We start from the raw sequence: 19,806 nt of genomic DNA, 5'->3' as shown, positions 1-19,806 counted from the left end.
GGAAGTCATTTGTCAATAAAAGACGATGGCTAAGGATGCTGAGCAGGGGAAAGCTTAAGGATATGGGTTACCTAAAGGTTTGAGGCCCACAACTAAGTTAACAGGGCTTTAGACCACACAAGAGGCAGCAGCAACAGGCAGTAACAGGTCAGGCATATGAAAAGGCTATGAGAAGACAAGAATACAAAAAGAAGAAAATACTGTTGATACGTGCACTGATGGGAAGACTTCATTGATTCACAAATTGAGGGACAAATCCAAAGAGAAATGCTACAACCCTTGCGCCATCCAGTGGAGCAGCTGGCATCCAGTAATGCTAAGGATTTCACTGTAGCACTGAAGCTGTTATTTGTGAGCTGCTGACACCCTCTATACCCCAATACTTATATAGTCCACACCAACATGGATATTCAGGCATAGTTATCTTTGCACTTGGAATATGAGGTAATAGACTGAGATATTCCAGGATTTTTGCCCAGCACAGTGTTTTATCTTTAAGCCCTGCTTGGCCCACCTGGTGGGCACGATCTTTTGTGTCTGCAGGTGATATGCTCCTCCAGTTGACACAAGCCACTTCAGCCTTGCACAGAGAAAACAATCTATAGTGGCTGAACCCCACTACCAGTATTCATTAAGAGGGGAGGCAGATAATCCACCCCCATCTCTGTGCGTTAAAGTAACAATTCAATCTGCCCAGGTCTACCACCCAGCTTTGTCCTTAGTGCTTTCTAGACTCTTAACAGCCTCATAAACTTTGCCTTAGGAGGCTACTTCAGTTCATGTTGGCAGAAGTCATGCCTTATATCCTTCCTGCCTTCTTCCTACTTCCATGAAGTAGAATGAAACTTCTAAGGACACGACATCATACAAATGTATGCCAATTTATTTATTACTAAGGGAATGCAAATAGGAATCTCACCTCCTAAATACAGCTCCCAAACCTTTTCCAGTGTTTTGAAGAAAAAAAAAAAAGACAACATTGAAATAATACAAAACAAAACCCTAACAAAAAATCCCAAAGAGGATGGAGTATGTATCACAGTCATTCTTTAGACCCCAGTCAATCAGATGCATTTGTACCACAATTATTTTTTCTCACTTCTCTTGGAAATTCAAAAAAGGCTATTTCACAGATGCATAAACACACAATTCCCCATGTAATAGACACAATACCTGCTGTAGGTCTGCTGATGTTCTTTTATTTTCTCCTGCGCCATCTCGATATGGTAAAATGAAGAGTTCAGCAGATGTGGGTAGACCAGGGAGCACTGCGACCAGAATATGCTTGCTTGAAATACCTGTTGCCTGATACATAGACAAATAATGGTCGGATAAACATTGGGGATGGCACTGAATGCTGAGAGCTTCTTTGCTAAGGCATCACAGTACTCATACAGATGATGTAGGGTATATCTGGTACAACAGGGAAAATCTTGTTAAAATCTACTGCAGGTAAAATGTCAGGGATTCATGATTTCCTGATCTAAGCTATTTTGCCATTCTCCAGTAAAATATGCAGGGTCCTAAGGCAACAGTGATAATTAGGCATGCTATAAGGAGCTCGTAATTAACAGTTGAATACGGTATGATTTGCTTTGTCTAAATTTAGCTATTTTAAAGTTACCTGAGTATACCAAGTTAGTCCCCAAGGTTGTTCATTTAGTCAGCTGTAAGAAGCCATATATTATTGGGCAAGAATATGTGGGCAGAGCTGCATTTTAGAGGTATGATTAGCCAAAACATCTTAAAAGCTTTGCGGAGACTCAGGGAGAGAGAAGATGATGAATCAAGTTTGAATCTCACAAGCCAAATGCATTCTTAATAGTTCACATCCTGGGTCAATTCTACAAGTTAATGAGGACCTTTTTGTATTTTTTAAGTGTTAAAGATTGTATTAATCTGCAAATTTTTATTTTTTTCTCTTGTTGGCTGAAAATCTCATGTAAGCAGTTAAAACTCAAAGGTCTCTTCAACACAAATTAGCCAAAATTCAGAAAAAAGTACCCCACAGGCATCACAACCAGGGTCATGTCTGGTTGTGCGTTTAGGCTGCTGGTAACATGACATTACACAACCAGGTTGCAGAGTTATTCTACAGAAAGGAGCTAGTTTGGCCTTCAGGAAGTTTTGTGAGTTGAAAGGAGGAGAAACAGTTTGCCATATCTTCCTCCATTGACTCTTTGTATTGTGGATCATCTGGCAAATGCATTTAAATCTTGAGATCTTGATTTAAATCTTGATTCCAAGTGCTGAACTTAGTAGATCACTTTTAAAACAAAAGTGCTCTCAGATATAAGACAGACCACAGCAGCTGGATGCAACACAGACATTTCCCTGCAGTTAGGATTTGCAACTCTCTCAGACATTAATTAGACCTAAACCTCATGAATTCTTCTCCTTAGTGGTTCAAAAGCAAAGTCTTGGAACAGCTGCTCATTGAAGGAAACGATGGATGGAGGACAAGGAGGCAGCAAACCTGATTATAAATCACCATTGCCTGAGCTGAGTCTGTGGCCATCCCATGTGTGACTGCTGACAGTTCAGGGAATACCCTGTGGAGCTATGAAAAGGGAACCCTTCCCCTCCACAGCACACCAAGGAAAAGCATGTAGTGTTGCTGTTGTTGATTTGGGTTTTTTTTAATGTGGATGCAGAAGAACTATAACAACATGAAGGTCTCATACATTCTTTCCAAGTATTCTGTGAAACCAGGGCTTGCATTATTTGTGCTTGCCTAACAGGTTGTTCTAAGATGTCAACAAATAGACACAGTATTACCAGTTAAAAAAGTCTTCCTTTTCAGAGGCTGGGAATGATTTTTACTTTTTTTTGGTCTGGAAGATTTTTTGGCTTATCTACTCAGTTCATTTGTGCATTCATCAAAAGTGGGAGACAAGACTCAGAAAGTCAATGATGTGAGCAAATAATAATGATCATAATACAAAATAGGATATTTTGCGATCATCCCTACACTCAGAGATTTTAGTAGAGAACTGTAATTTCTTATGCAGAATTTTTATCCAAGTCTATGGTACTTTGTAATAAGAATATAATACTTTAATAAAAGTTCATAAAAATTCTATAACACAGCTATAATTTCCTATTGAATTATTTAGTTATTCAACTCATTTTTATACAGTTTACTTAATTGCTGTAGAAATCTATTGGTTTTATCTTTAATTTTTACAGGAACTTTTCACAAAGGCTTATTTAAGCTGAATCATTTAGCTATATAGAGAGGGATAATTAGCTATCAATTTTATTATTTCTTTTTTACTCCAACAACAAAAAGGCTGTGTTTTCACTGCTCTGCTTTTCAAATGTAGCCTTGGTACTGTAGTTTTATAATATCTTTTTTTTACGGCTTGATTTTGTTTTATTGAGTTATGTTCTGGAAATTCATCCTGAAGATAAATAGATCCTTGAATACTTGATACAGACATAAATAAGTCAGAAGAAGAAGCAGCTCCAAACTTTTCTTCTCCTTTCCTCCTCACCTTCTGTCTTTTGGGTAAAATGAAGAAAAAATCTCAGAAACTATCCAGATGGGTTTGTATGCACCTGACTAGTGCACAGCGTCTTTCCAGTCTCTTTGCATAGATGATGCCATGAATGACCATATAAGTTTACTAATAATACCTGTAAGTCTTGTATCCCTTCCAATCTGAGTATCTTTATTTTTACAAAGCACAAACCCTGTTTCAAAGAGTTCCTTTCACCGTCTTTTTTCCACTGAGCTGAGAAACCCCAGCTGTCTCTTCTGACTTTTTTACCCTCTCAGTTTGAAATCCAAATCTTCAGCCACATAATCTGCTGTCATTAAAAAGAATATTGAAGGCTGATTGTGAGCAGCAGATTGTCATAGGATGGGATAATTTAACCTGTCTAAAATTTAGCATTCTGTCCTCAAACGCTAGCTGAGTCTCCTTTTATAGTTGGTAGAAACAGAGACGCCTTGAGAGAACAGCTGATCTAGCCGTAACGTAGGCAAAAAGCAGAAATTAGAATGATTGTAACACAGGTTATGCATATTACTTACCTCCACCAGAGCTCTCTTGACTACTCTACTGATGTCTCTTCTCCACTCTGGGATATCTGGGTTGTAGTCATCCAGGTTCGGAGAGAATGATAACCGCAGGGACTGAAATTGCTCTGCAGATACAATGACATGGTGATGAGTAAAGACTGTAAAATGCCTTAGTGCCAAATGAATGGGCAAAACCTAGTGAAACCTGCTGTAGCTCATGTTTTACTTAAATAGTCTGCAGTGATGCACAGACTGTCAGAGAATCCAGCAGTGTGTCCCAGAGGTTCATTGAGAGATCTGGAGAATCTGAGAGATTCACTGCTTGAGTGCCATGAAACCGAAAAAGGTGATCACTCCTTACTTCAATAGATGAACAGCAATGGAAAGGGAACTGTGTTGGGAACATAAAGTAAATGCTACACTCTCTCCGACTTCTGAAGCAGGCAAGCCCTGTGAAAGTAAGCTGCGATTGTACTCTCACAGACATGCCCCAAATACTTGAAATCTTAACTGGAAGGGGATAGGGATAATGGTGGGAGAGGACTAGCCTTTAAAAACACACTTCTTAATCTCTGTTGCTGCTAAGAGAGATTCTGCATTGATCATTATGACCATGTGCTTAGTATAAAAAGCTAAAACTGAGATTCCCTGTGGTTCTTAAGCTGCATCTGCACTACATATTTGTGTGCCCTGACTGCTTCTGAGGCCTGAGTAGAGTATCAAATCAGTACAGATTTCTGTACAGAACTACAGCACACAGCACTGAATTATCTTTCAAGCTAAGCAGCTTTTGCATGAGTTAAGAGGCCTCTGCTGGCCAAGAAGGGGGAAAACCAGCTTGCAGAACAACCTAACATTTTGACAATTATGTAAAGATGACCAAATAGTGATAGAGCAGATGCAAGGGCTCTGGGAAGGAGATCAGTGTTCTGCAGTCAACCCAGTCTAGACTAATGCCAGCCAGTGGCCTTCAGAGATGTTATGCTGAACTGATAACACTGGAACTGAGCTTATCATCTCATTCAAAGCATACTGGAATAAAGACCTCATGTTGCTGCCAGATAATCTGGCTCTCCAGCTCTTGACTATGGAGAATCCTATGTGAAATGAAGGGGGAAGAACTCACCATACACAGCAATAGTCTTTGTGTCCTGAAGAATTGTGTTCCCTGCTGAGACCTGAACAGTGATGGTATTCATCCCTTCCACAGAAAATGTGAATGTGATGCTCCCTTCCAAAGTGATCAGTGGCTGCAAACATATCAGAAAAAGACAAATTAAGTTAATTTGACTGGAAATGAAAAGCAAAAATGAGTTTGGCTCTCTATCCTATTGGGATGGGTTAGGGAGTTAATTCCAGCTTGGAAACTTAAGACATAGAAAGGGTCCTGAGACTTGGAAGCCAATTTTCTGGGGAGGACCCAGGAATCCAGATGAGGATGTCCTCCCGAAATTTAAACTGAGGTACTTGTAATTTCCAAAGGAGATAAGTTTTAAGATCAGGTGCTCAGGTGTCACACTCCTTTCCCAGAACTAGCTCTAAGTCACTTGTTTGTTCTGCCACAGCTCAAGGAGGTTGTGACAGAACCACAAGGCAAATTAAGATTTGTTATCCTTAGACATGGAGATGTCATTTTTGGAAAGCAATGGTGTTTAGTGAGGACACAGATCCCCTCACTTTGCTTTGGTATGCAACCAATTTATCAATGAGTTGTGACCTCTTGCAGCGGTCTAACATGTTTTTGCTTATTAATGAACTGGGTGAGAACTTCAAAGCACCCAGTATGAAGTTGAACTCTGTTGCCATTGTAGTAAAACTCTCACTTCAACAAGAACAGAGTTAGATCAACTCTGATCACTTATGAGCTTACTAGATCAGAGGGAAGGTTAAAAGGTGACAATCACAGCCTGTAAGTACCTCTAGGGGAAGACAATTTCTGATAGTACTGAGAGTTCTTTAATCTACAAACAAAGACATAACAAGATCCAACAGCTTGAAACCGAAGCTAGATACATTCTGACTACAAACACAGTGCATGTGTTCAATGCTCAGGATAATTAGCTGTGGGGAAACAGTTGGGGAGCAGGTAAGAAAAAGAAGCAATGAATTCTACATCATCCGAGGGGAATTATTAACCCAAAAAAAAGAAGTCAGTTTCTGCCTTAATCACAAAGAGTTAAATCGAGCAGAAGGTACTGATGAAACCCTTGGACCTGCATTATACAGAAGATAACCATGTGTGGTCGAAAGTCCCTACTGGCTCTACAAAATCCATGTGAATTTCTCCCCTCAGAAACTAGTCAGGGTCTCCAGGTACTTCAGCCACAAAGACATGCAAATAACAGTCATACTGCCTATGCAGATTTTCCTGCACTGCAAGCATAGAGGCAGTGGAATGTGTTGCATACTGTTCTCATATCCGAGTGGAGCCCAGAGGCAGGGAGGTGTGTTTGGAACCATTTTATCCACCAGTAGCACATGATAATTAGGTCTTCTTGCACTTGTGGTTTAGCATACATTGTGGGGGCTCAGGATTAGACTCAGTATATTTAAGAGGAGGCATAGAGCTGATGGCAGTCTCTTCGCTTGTTAGTCACCAGAGAAATGAGGTTTAAACTCTAGGGCTACATAAAGTCACTTCCAGATATAAAACCAGTGTCCGTTTGAAAGGTTGGATTCCTAAAAAAAAAAACCAAACCAAACAAAACAAAACAAAACAAAACAAAAAAATCACCAAAATCCCTGAGATTTGTTGTTTTTGAAGAAGTGATGGTGGAGAAAAACATACTTAGAAACTCTTCTGGATTTTGGTTCACTACCTCCACTTTGATGAAAATGCGGGAAGAAAGATATTGGCAATTTGCATGAAATGGCAATAAATCCTACAGCTAAGTCACAGCTACGAACTCAAAGCAATTCTTGCATTCCAGCATTGATATATGAAAGAATCATTAGTTTCTTGGTCTCCAGATTATAATTTTCTTGCATGACTATTTAGAAGCATTCCCACATCCCTCTCTCCCTCCCTCCACAGTCAGAGAGCTCCTCCACAATTATTCTGACCTCAGTCCACAGGGAATACAAACCTCCGTGTTGTTCCCAAACCACCAGACATAAGTAAGTGTTCCCACTTGGCTTGGCCACAGCATTGCTGTGGCGTTGACCTCCTTGTTCTTTGTGGTGACAAATGGTAGAGATAAGTGAACATGTTCCAAGGGGCCTGCAGAGACAGAAGAGGTAGGTGAGTCCCTCCTCCATCTGAAATAACCTGGGGCAGAATGGAACTGGGGGAAATCCACTGGTTTAGAGGAAAGACATCCTCCTGATCACACTGTGTGGCATGAGAGTTAATGTTTCAGCTTGGTGCTGTTTCTAGAGAGGAAAGCTTAAATCTGTTCCTCATAAAACAGAGCTACCCATGTATTTGGACCTGAAAAAACTGGATGAATATCATATGCTAAGGGATTTTATATATGACTTAAACAATAGCGGCAGAGCCCTGTTATGTGAATATGGCCTTCACCAGCAAGACATAAGGATGTTCAAGACAAATCACTTCAGTGGTCATGAGGCATCTCTGCTGATGCAAACTGCCATGATTTGGTGAACTTCAGCAGTGGTGTTATCTGCTTATATCAGCTGAACTCTATCTGAAGGCAGCTATTCACTGAGTGCCTTAATTTTAATGTTACCTTATACTCCCTTTTTTTCCTCAATGAACTCTTTTATTTCTTTAGTATAAACAGAACATAATTCATTCGACAAGTGACATTATGCCCAGGGTTACACATTTCCCATCTTCTGGAGACAGATGGGCCTTTGTTGTTGCATCTTGTTCTATAGATTATTTTTTAAAATGTGTTCTGACTGTTTACTTAGAGAACAAAGCAATTGTCCTCAATGACAGAGAAAGAAAAAGAAACAAACCCCAGGGGATATGGATTTCTTAAACAAATTAAGGCCACACCTACATGTCCTACATCTGCAAGCTCCCTTGTGATGATAAGCAAAAAATACCTGGGAGGATTAACTGTCCATATGGAGTTGAGATGCACTACTAAAGGATTTTATATATTTCAGGAGAGGATTTTTCAGGACATATCCCATGCACATATCACCACTTAGACCTTGCTTTTCAACCTAAAGGAACACTACCTATTTTGGAGAAAACACCCTATACCTCTATACAGCACACACAGGCACAGAGAGATATGAAAATATTTTTCAAAATCAGACTGCATAAACAATGCCAGAATAAACAAGGACCAGTGTTTCTGACTTACTACTGAAATGCAGTTTATTCTGAGCTGTAGACACAGCCACTGCTTAACCTGAAGCAACCCAATTAGGAGTTATCCACTATCAGACTAACTAAAGCCTGCTATAGACCAGCCCATGGCTCATTTTCTCTTTTATAATCAGCAGTCAACAGTCTCTTGAAAATTCATGAGGAGCCAGAATTTCACCCTTATGATTTTAACGGCATTCCCCTGCTCAGATACCTTTCCATGATAAGGCTGTACCTGCTTTCAGCAAGACTGAGACCCGAAAAACAGCAATTTGCCAGGATAGATATTTTGCAGCTCAGGTATCCTTTGGGATGTTTGTCAAATGCCCAATGTCAGCACAGTCCTCTAAAGGAATACATTTCCTAACACCTGATTCAGCGACAGCAGTGACAATGGAGCCCGTGTAAAGTCTGATACACTTGAACATAACTTCTCTGAACATGTCTCAAATGATCCTGCACTGCAGAGTGCCCAGCATCTCCTTGGACCTTCATCATATGTCAGCTAGGACAGAACATGAAAGAATAGCTAAAGGAAGCCAAATCTGCCAGAGTATTTCTGTGCACATAGCTGATGGGTCAAAGTGGCTGAAATGCTGAACTATTATCTGGCCAGCAGATGGGGATAGCTCACTCTGGATAGGCCCTTAGCTTGTTAGAAGGCTGCTTTCTCCCACATCAGTTTGAAGAGAATGAATTTCTGACCTTCATGCAGGGCTACGGAGATTACAAACCTTCTCCTGCCCCAGGAAAAAACTGGGTACAAGTCCCGGACAACAGAAAGAGAAAAGCTTCTCAAGATGCTCACTTGGACAGGTGACATTATTCTGAAGCATTCAGGCAAATGCGTTAACTAACTTTCCAGGGGAAAATTCTGGCCTGTCAGGACAGTTCAAAACCCGATGATTGGCTGGAGAAGCAGTTTATATAGAATTTACTTTCCGTCCACCCCAAAATGCTCCTGCCTTCCAATAACCTGCATTTCTGTATCCCTGGACCAAGTGCAGCAAAGGCACTGCTGATGTGCACTGGCCCTGCAGCTGCAGCAGGAGGAGAAGGGCATGGGATGGAGGCTTTACTCTTATGTTTGAGATCACAAGCACTGTGGTTCAGTGACTGCAGCTCTCCTCTCAGCAAGGCTGCTGGCTACAGAGAGAGAAGGGTGTCGCAAGGACCAGATCTCACTCCACATACTCATGTATTAATCCTGAAACAAGGCGTCACCCAGTTAGTAGCCATTCCCCTGTTCAGGCTGCACACTTCTGTGGATCTTAGCAATACAGTGCCTCTATTGTAAGGACAGACATTTTTACAAAACTCTCCAAAGGCTAAGCTTTTACACCCCAAGCAAAGAGCTGACTGGCAATGGAAGCATTTAAACAGGATTTAGAAACTTTGTGAATTTAGGTGTTAGGCTTTGGAGGGGTCTGGATTTACTGTACATCTCTGCCTTCAGCCAATCTTGCTAGTCTGAGTGACAATATGCTTGGTCTGCAACCTGTTTTGAAGTCCCTAATTCTTGTCATGTAGAAAAAGGTGAGACAAAGCCCTTGGAGCTGTTACTTCTGCAGAGGCTCAGGCACATGTAATCTGGGCCTGCCTGCAATGATCATGCAGTATTTTAAGTCTTATGCTGGCATTACCTATTCAAAACACAGAAACATATACTATCAGCTGCTAAATCACACAAATGTGTCAGAATATTGTTTATTTCATCTACTGCTTAAACAATCAAAATGGTTCTTAAGCTTTCAATGTCTCAAAAGAAACAGATTAAACCAGCTATAAAACAGAAAGCCACTACGAGTGAGAATGAAGGCTGGACACCTGCCAGCCGAAGGTCTTTCTGAAGGGAGGCATTCAGGGAGATTCTTGCTCCTGCTTCTCAAGTGCTCCCTCATAAACCTCCTATCTCCCACAGTTATACCTCCCACTGCTCCCATCTGTTGATATGACAGTGCACCGTTAAAGAGATGCCCTCTTCCACTGAAGAGGCAGCTGCTTTCATCCTGTATCAATTAACTCCAAAACTAGAGTTAAAAGATATGGAATGTGCTAAATTATCTAGACAGTGCATGGAGTTAATTTGGTAGAGGGTAAGTGGCATTCCTGTTATAATAACTCCAAGTTTTGGAATTTCCCTTTTAATTTTTTTCAGCAAATCTGGCACAGAAGCACACAGTTGAAACATAAATCACTGACAACCCCCCACACACACACTGTGTAAAGAAAATGATGCTCCAAACAAAATCCATTAGAGATGTTACAAAATTTCAGTAATAGGTTGACCCTTTTGCATTCATAACCATGTGCTGGAATAAATATGAAAATACACATTGCTGTTTTTATGCAAGGACTTGAGATACATTTCAGTTGTAAATCAGAGCTGAAGTATAAAAAGGTTAAAAAGAACAGCAGAAGAGCAATGTGAAGATAATATTTTTTCTTGTAATACTCTGTAACACCATGGTTTTGGTTCCTATGACAACAGAAAAACTGAAATGTACTGTTTTCTATCCCAGAGGTGGTTGTATTTCATTAACGGGCAAAATACGTGTAGAAACTAAAAGCAATTCAAGATCCTCAATGTCTTTGTTTTTCTAGAAGTGTAAACGTGCTAATGAAGGTGTGTCTCAGAAAGGGCTGGACACTCCTTTGAGGTGTCCTAAATTAGAATACCCAAAATTAGAGGTGGAATATAGTTTAAAAAGCAAATGTCACTTTTGCTTGTGAGTCCTCTCAGTCTGGAGTCCTCTGCTGGAGGACAAACACTCATCAGACCCCACCACTCTGCTCCCAGCTGCAAACCCCAAATGTCATTATTGACAGCAGCTAACAGTGAGTATGAACATACATACATGTTACATGCAGGTAGAGGACAGCATTGTCAGAACCCAGGCTGTTTTCCACCATCACGGTCACTCGGAATATGCCCACGTTCTGGTAGATGTGTTTGATCCCATCTTCTGTCGAGCTGAGATTGGCATATGACACAGCGATGCCATCTCCAAAATCCACCTGAATGAGGGATCTCTGGAGGTCTCCCTGTGGCGATAGAGAAAGGGTCAGAATCAACTCTGCTCTTTTGAGAGACTGGATCAGTGGGGTGACCTAGACCAACCAGTGGATAGTCACAAGGTCTGCTGTTATCAGAAGAAAGGTGGTCATTCCATCAACTTGCTCAGTATTCAGTGAGGAGAAAGTGACCCCTTCTTGAGACTGACTCAGTTACATTGTGAAGGTGTCCTCCAAGGTGTAGCCCTGGCTTTCCCAATCATCAGGGGTACTAGGGGATCTTCTGGAAAGTATGCTGCCTCCTTCCCCTGAGTTTCCTTTCAGTGAGGTGCAGAGTTGTAGAGAGGAATGATGTTCATGTCAGTAAGCACTCAGGACATGGGCAGCTATTGAGATTGCTTTGGGAGCCTTTTGAACAACCTACAATGTGAGCTTTTGTATGTAAAACCATAAAAAGCAGAAAGATAAAACTGAGAAGTCTTCAGGGAAAGGTCAACTATATCAAAGGCATGGGGTGTCAAAAGAACTGCTTCAGCCTCACATGATAATGACAGCTTACAGCAGCTTATGACTTGCTCAGTGGCCTGATTTAAAATGAGCTGGATTTGTATTTATTTCAGAACAGCTACCAACACTACTGACACTAAGTGGGACCCTTTGTGCCTGCCTCAGAAGGGAAAGGCTAATGAACTGACAGATCTGATTAAACTTTTCTCCTCCTGCCTAGAGATAATCCCAGCAGAGTAGGTTTGTGGTGTAACTCAGAATGCCATTTTGTGACATTATTCTCCTGGGCTGCTAATCTAGCATGTTTCAGAATTGTTGCCATAAATTACAATAAATACAGAAAAATCACAGCTGGGAAACAAACAGAACAATCCTGAAACAGGCTTCTATCTTCCACTCCTGAAACTGAATTCCAGCCTGGTACATGCAGCTTCATCAAAGTCTATGTCAGCCACCCACCCCAAAAGGCTTTTAAAACCCCAAAGAGGGAAGCAATGCCATTTCTTTATTCTGCTTCACAAAGTAATTTGTTAATATTTTTTTTGGTTTTAAGCCTGTTTAAAAGACTGAAAAGTGAGTCATGCTTGCATACAAAAGTCCATATAACCTATGTCACACACACATGAAACACTTGTAACATTTTCTCGTATCATAAGGCAGTGATATGCCTATGATAAGGGCAGTTTCTGACTGCTGAATAGTTAACACAGCCTACACTGGCCTGTATAACAAATGTGGCTGCTATAGATCCTCTCACTTTTAGGTAAGATGTCGTACCTTGTGCTAACTTTAAGCATTTTTACTCCTTGTGAATGTTGCCCTCAGTGGCTCTGCATGATGCTATGTTCACACTTGCTGGCTGTTGCTATGGAGCAGTTCATTCCACAACCTGGCACGCTGAAGCAACTGCCACTGTCTGGAAGAATGCTGGTAAATTAATAGCTGAGGGCAGTTCATAAAACTGGCTGAAAGGATATTGAATTGATTTGATTGGCTTGATTTCTTTTTTTTTTATTATTTTGTTTGGTTTTTGGCTTTGTTTTGTTTTTCCCTTGAGAGGGAAGCAGTCCTCTGCATGCCAAATTGCAATGAAAACTACCGAAGTAAAAGGTTGGCATTAGGCAGGTTTCCACATCAGAAAGGGAAATTTTGTGTATGTGTGTGACTATGGGAGGGAATTGTAACATAAGCTTTATATTCCTCATGTTCTCTTGGTCTTTTATAACTTGGTGTGAAGGCAGAAATAGTCCTTGCCTGAATGGAAAGCAGGAAGACCAGAGCTATACCCAGGGATGGCAAGAGAGAGAATTTTTCCCAGATCCTCTCTTTTTATAGGCTGAAGCTGTAGTGGTTAGACTGCATGCTAACTCAGCTCCAGACTGCCCTTGGGTAGTTCTCAACTAAGTTTTTCTTAGTAATTAACAGGGTAATATCTGGAGTTCTCAATGACATATTGTCAAACCTAAGAAAGGTGCTTGAGCAATGCAAAATACTAAGGCCTCCATTCAGCAAGGCTCTCTGCAAGTTGTTCATTGCATGCTTTACTAGAAGTTTAACCACCTGCTTACGTTCTTTGTGACACAAATCGCTGAGCCAAGGGCTCCTACCTGTGTTACACAGAGGATCAAATAAGAGGACCAGGCAAGTCCTCATGAAGAGCCATGGGGAACAGAGGAGATGGTCTTAAGTACAGTTATGCCCTTCACTGAACTGAGTTATTTGAAAGAAAATGTGCAGTTTCAAACATGATGCAGTGGTTTGGGCACTCCTGTCTGTTTGACCAAGACAAGAGAAAGCATCAAATGGGATATGCCTCCACAGAAGGAAGTGAATATACATGAGCTCCTCAGCTCTAAACCTCTTTCAAAGGGGGAATATATTCTTTCAAGCACGGTGCTGGACTCAGACCAAAGACAGATCTCTGAGGTACTCTTAGATGCTCTCCTAATTCTTCTAGGTGCATCACCACTAGGGTTTTAGACATCTTTTCCTACTGAAAAAGAGATGATATCTTCAAAGAGTAAAACCATACTGTTGTTAACATGGTTAAAACTGCACCACCACAGAAACCCTCCTGGTTTTGTCCTTTCAGAGTATATTTAAGGTCATACAGTTGAAGTCTGTTTCAGGTCAAAGTATATTTCTCTGCATATTTGAGGTAGCAGAGGAAGATGAAAGGGCTGACAACATTTTAGAACACCCCTGAATCTGCAAGTGTCAAAATCTGTGCTCTAATGAATGTTTTTTTGCTTGTCTTCATTTTGTCCATAGCCATGAAACCCCCAGTGCCCACAGGTACCACCAGGGAAGGGAGCCACTTCTAAGGCACACAAGATTTAGATTTCAAATTTTCTTTCAAATTCCCTAGGGAGAAAAGATACTGACAGAGACATCTGAAAATCTAATTAGATAAGAGCTTCAGCTGCTGTTCCCCCTGTCTTTTTCATTTGTCTTGGCCTTTCCTGGTTTGTGTTAAAACCCTGTGAACTGGAAATACATTTTCCATTCAGAAAGATCCAGGCTGTAACACTAAACTGAAAATACCGTATTTTGAAAAGTTGACATTTTAAATTCTAGCTCAGGAAGTGGGAGAAAAAAAAATGCCAGGAAAACAGAGACTGTGTTTTGATGTGTTTTAATGTTTCATTTGCGCCAGCTAAGAGCACAGGCAGAGTAAGAAAGGAAGGCAAAGCAGGTGAGCCAAAATAAAAACCTGTCCCATACATCCCCCACCTGATCAACATCAACTTCAGTGCCTCTGTCTCAGGCAACTCTCCAGAGCCACTTGCAAGGGGCTGTTTTACCAAGTGAGGTGATCAGGTACTGGAACAGGCTGCTGTTCCAATGTGGAAAAAGTAGTAGAAAGGAAAAGTGGTAGAATCACTGTTCCTGGAAGTGATCAAAACCTGTATAGAAGAGGCCTCCAGTGACATAGTTTAGTGGTGGTCTTGGCAGTCCTGGGGTAATGGTTAGACTTGATGATCTTAAAGGTCTTTTCTAACCTATTCTGTGAATCTGATTCTGTGATTCTACGAGTGATTCTATGAAGAGAAGTTTTATTTTGCAACAGTTTGATGCATATACATACATCTTGCAAAAACCTCTCCTGCTGCTTTTTCCAGCTTCTCATCATCATTTTGACAAGCCTGATATTACATGATAAAGTTTTTCTGAAGCTCTTAGCTCCGTTAGGGCAGACACAAAGTTCCCTGCATTACTTCTGCAGCCACAATGAAACACATGGGTGCAATCAGCATGGCGCTATGTTTGGGCAGCCTCTGTGGCCTTCATTGTAAGAAGTCTTTAATGCCAGTGCTCTTAGGCATCAAGGGAGAAATATGCCAAGCTGGCTGCTTCTGGTGATATCTCTGCATTCAGCTCCTGTATCTTAATCACACTAAGCTAGTCAACAACCAATTACAACTGCTGAAAAATTGAAAGAACTTCTGATTAACATTTTATACCTTGTACTAGACATATGCAATATTCACAAGCTTGGATATAACCTGAAATACACTGCCATCTTTATAAAAGCTTTAGTCCATCCAAAGACTTAAGTGTATGCTGAACTTCAAGCATGAGTACTCTTTTTACCCTGAAAAGAAATCCTGAGAATCAGAAACAAGTTTCCTAAACTCCCATATTATGTCCTTTACCTATAAATTTGTTACTAAAATGTAAATCAGGAATTTACTGTTTTCTAAGGGATTTTCTCACTAAATATCCAGGGTTTTCCAAGCATATGCAAAAGATTCCTCCCCTCTTTTCCTACCCCAATGCACATTTTTCCTGTATCTTGCCAAAATAAGTCTGGAGTGTACACAGGACCTGGATGCTCAAAAAAACTCTGTGAAGCTTCCTGCCTCAGGGTATATCAAGAAGTAGCCTGAACAGTTTGTAACAATACTTTTACATTTTGATTACTTTTATGCAACTCTCAGTATTTTGGTGTATGTGAGAACCACCTAAATGGATTTTCTCTCATTCTCTCTGAATCTTGCCCAAAGGGCAGTAATAATTAATTTTCCTTATTGACTTCCAATACTTGTACTTATTTAAACAGTGAAACACAGTTCAAGGTTTTAAATTCTGGTTCCTGTGTTTCAGATTTCATTTTTAAGTCTTCAATTATGCACTGACTTGTGCGTCTTCCTTACACATATTGATAATAGATTTAATTATCCTTTGCAAGAGATAGACACTGCTGTTCTTGGATTGTCTTAACGGATTAATGTTTTGTACTGTCTTTCTATTAACCCTTTTTGGCATGTTCTTGTCGCCACCAGGAAACATCCATCAAAGATATTTGTGTTGCAATTGAACATCTACACATGGAATAACTTTAGCCTATGTCTGTTTAAAGCATATGGTTAATTTTAAACAGATATACAAGTCCAACTTGATCAAGTACTGAAGAACATGCCTTCCTGTGTAAATTCCTGCTTTCAGAGAGATGTTTTTAACATTTTCAAATCAGAAACAGAAATGTGCCTTTTATCAGAGCAAATAGCTTGATGCTTTTCATATGTGCTTCTTTTTCTACACCAAACCAGTTAATTTTGCTAATCAAAGCATTCATTCTGACTGCCAATTATGCTAGCTAAACTCAGCTATGAGCTTTTTCTACAGGACTAAATCTTGTGCTCCACAGGAATCAATAAGTACAGCCTCTCAAGATTATGCAGAATAATTCAACTTGTGTGACTGGAAGTACATTGGTAGACTGTGTGTCATCATGAAGGTAAGGTCAATGTTCATACATTTTCATGGAACTTCAGCAGTGAATTTAAAAATGCATGAAAGTATCTGATTTCTCTCAACTAGCTTGTCATCATCAGTAACACAGCAAATATGATTGTAATTGAGAAATCAGGGGTAGGGGAGAGGGGATGTGCTCGTCTCTGGTGTTATTAACAGCAATGTGATGATATTAGTAAGATAAACAGCCATGATTCAGAATGGGCACTGAAAGTTAGAATCATAGAATCATAGAATAGTTAGGATTGGAAAGGACCTTAAGATCCTCTAGTTCCAACCCTCCTGCCATGGCCAGGGACACCCCACACTAAACCATGTCACCCAAGCCCTCATCCAACCTGGCCTTGAACATCACCAGGGATGGAGCATTCACAACTTCCCTGGGCAACCCATTCCAGCACCTCACCACCCTCTCAGTAAAGAATTTCTTCCTTATATCCAATCTAAACTTCCCCTGTTTAAGTTTGAACCCGTTACCCCTTGTCCTGTCACTGCAGTCCCTGATGAAGAGTCCCTCCCCAGCATCCTTACAGGTCCCCTTCAGATACTGGAAGGCTGCTATGAGGTCTCCACGCAGCCTTCTCTTCTCCAGGCTGAACAGCCCCAACTTTCTCAGCGTGTCTCCATACGGAAGGTGCTCCAGTCCCCTGATCATCCTCATGGCCCTCCTCTGGACTTGTTCCAACAGTTCCATGTCCTTTTTATGTTGAGGACACCAGAACTGCACACAATACTCCATGATGATGAAGGTTTCCTATTTCTGTAATCATTACAAACTAACTTGTGATATCAAGAGAGGAAACATAGTAGGATGCCATGAAAAAGTACAGATTACACTTTTAAGTACTACTAGGTTTGCATCTTTAATTTGAGTACATCAACAGTCAAAACAATCCTAATGCTAAGCTCATCTCCAGAGACTTCAGCTGAGTTGAATTCTGAATTGCACCAAATGACAGTGCTGAGGTGGGAAATGCTAATGGTATTGTCCCCCTGGCAAGATACCAGGGCTCATTAAATGCACCTGAGACACATCGTACCTTAGTAGTTTTAAGTGAGAGAGCTCTCTGGCCTTACATGCATTCAACGCGTAAATGAAAGGCATGGAGGGCATGAGGGAGAAAAGAAAGCTCTATTTTGAAATGAGGGAATATCAAATGGGGGAATGAAAAAGCAAAAAGTTTAGGTTTCTTACTCAAGGTAGTGCAGAAGGAGCTCAGAGTGTGGCTCAGGAATGAGTTTAGATTGCCTGAATTCTAGACCATAGCTTGAACTGTATGAACAAGTGAGCTTTCCTCACACATTAGTCTAATCCAAACATCATATACCAGCAGCAAGTAGTCAAAAGCAAGCCAAAAAGCATACTCTCAGTCGAGTGACTTTGTCAAGTGAGAACTGAGGCAGACCTGGAATGTCAAAGAATCTTGGTTGTCATTTTATCAAGATAAAAAATAAATTTGAGGAGGCAGTTTCTCTGTGACTTATCTGTAATGAAAGAGCCAAATCCCTGAACCTTTCTACTCCGAATATCTTTGCTGTCCATCTTCTCAGCAAAGATCTATGAGCAATCAGATGAAATAAGTTTGAAAGCCATTGTGCTGAATAGTGTTGTTCTGGAGGCTGCAGCTTTCAGTGTCTCTGCTGAAAGCACAAGCATCTGATGTTCTAACAAATAACTCAAACACACAAACAACAATTGGGTTTGTGACAGGCAAGAGACCTACGTGACCATGTAATGAGGAAAACACGCAGAAACAATACACTTAATAAAATTCCTCTATTTCATACAACAGAGCAACAAAATATGTCAAGGACATCGGGTTAAAGAACTTCAGTAGGAAAAATGGCTTTGTAATTTTTGGTTTGAGAGATCTTTTGTTGCTGTGCAAAAATAAAGTAAGGATTCATGCTGCTTAGGCTGAGAAAAACTCTGTTGTTGAACGCTGCAGTGTCAGAAGTACTAGCCTTGAGTCTGGGCACACAGCCCACACCAGGGCAAAAGATTAACATTTAAACTGGCAGGATTTTGAGGCGACAGGAAAATTTGTTTTTAAGCATAACTAGTTTTCTCCTGCACTGCCATTTAGTGATAAAGACGCTGTTGCTATTCTGCTTAGCTCAATAGAAATTTAAGAACAAAATTACCAGTTTAAGTATGGTGCTCTCCTTATTAAACACTTTTGTAATGCTTTGTAAAATGGGACATATGCTAATTGTAAAAGGAAGCATTGATGCTTCCTGGCTGTTGTCACACAATAAAAATATCATGATGATTATACCCAGATTAATAGGAGAACTAACCTGGAGAAACCTTTCCAGTAATGAAACCAAAGATATTAAGTGTGAGGTGACATTGCAAACAGTTTTAGAAATCCTAAAAGGTGACAAAATAGTTAGACTACTTTGGAAAGCATACTTACACTCAGGTCATTTAAATATGAGCTGTTGGTTGGTTTTTCTTTTAATGATATTTATGTGCTAACAAATATAAATGCTTTACAGGAAAATTTTATGTGAGTCAGGGTTAGAGAAACTGGGCCAGAATCGTGGCTCTTAGGAATCAGCAATGCTCTATGCACTGATGGTTTCAGTGCTTTCACTTGCACAGACTCAGTAATTATTTTCCTTTTCTGCCTTCCTCAATAGCAGAACATTTCTGAATGTCTTGTCTTTGTTTCTCTTTAGACTTTTATTGATATTGTGTTATTGTCAGAATGACACAGTCCCAGCCTTCAGCATCACTGCAGGCACAAGCAAGATCTACAACAAAACCCTGCAACATGGTTCCTGCCCTGGATTCCCACACCAGAGTGAACACATCAGGTCTTTACTGCTGCCATTTGCCTCCCCCTACTCTCTTAGTAATCCACTCCACTACAGAGATGCAGTGACTTTTCAGGACCTCCAGTGAGCCTGCCTCTGCAGTTCACTCTTCTTTTCAGACCCAGGTGGGTCCTTAGATGGATCAGAAAGCCATAGAAAGATAACAGGAGTACAAATATAAAATGAACTCTTGTACCTTGGCTCAGAAGGGAGATGGGAGGCTGCAGCTCTGCAGATCTGAAGGCTTCAAACAAACTGTCTCAGAGGGATACAAGAGATGTTAAGATATAAAGGAATTATGAGACAAGCAAAGGCCACTGTTTTTTTACATCCTAAAAGATATTAACTATGACACAAGCTAAAGGAAGAGTCCTCATCAGGTGTAGCA

General features: G+C 40.5%; 1 protein-coding gene across 1 annotated transcript in view; it reads right to left on the bottom strand.

Annotated features, from left to right (window-relative positions):
- The window catches only part of SORCS1 (sortilin related VPS10 domain containing receptor 1), a gene marked incomplete at its 5' end in the record, with an annotated part of 298,352 nt that overhangs the window by 15,278 nt on the left and 263,268 nt on the right, over positions 1–19,806 (bottom strand). The window contains 5 exons of the mRNA XM_080620246.1: positions 1,174–1,305; positions 4,040–4,152; positions 5,154–5,277; positions 7,114–7,247; positions 11,174–11,360. Coding sequence (XP_080476372.1) covers positions 1,174–1,305; positions 4,040–4,152; positions 5,154–5,277; positions 7,114–7,247; positions 11,174–11,360 — 690 coding nt within the window. The remainder of the gene's footprint in view (positions 1–1,173; positions 1,306–4,039; positions 4,153–5,153; positions 5,278–7,113; positions 7,248–11,173; positions 11,361–19,806) is intronic.

The sequence above is a fragment of the Psittacula echo genome (genome assembly GCF_963264785.1).
Source record: "Psittacula echo genome assembly, chromosome: 6".
Taxonomy (NCBI): Eukaryota; Metazoa; Chordata; class Aves; order Psittaciformes; family Psittacidae; genus Psittacula; species Psittacula echo.
The sequence above is the reverse complement of the archived record's forward strand: the minus strand, read 5'-3'. Positions and strand labels throughout refer to the sequence as shown.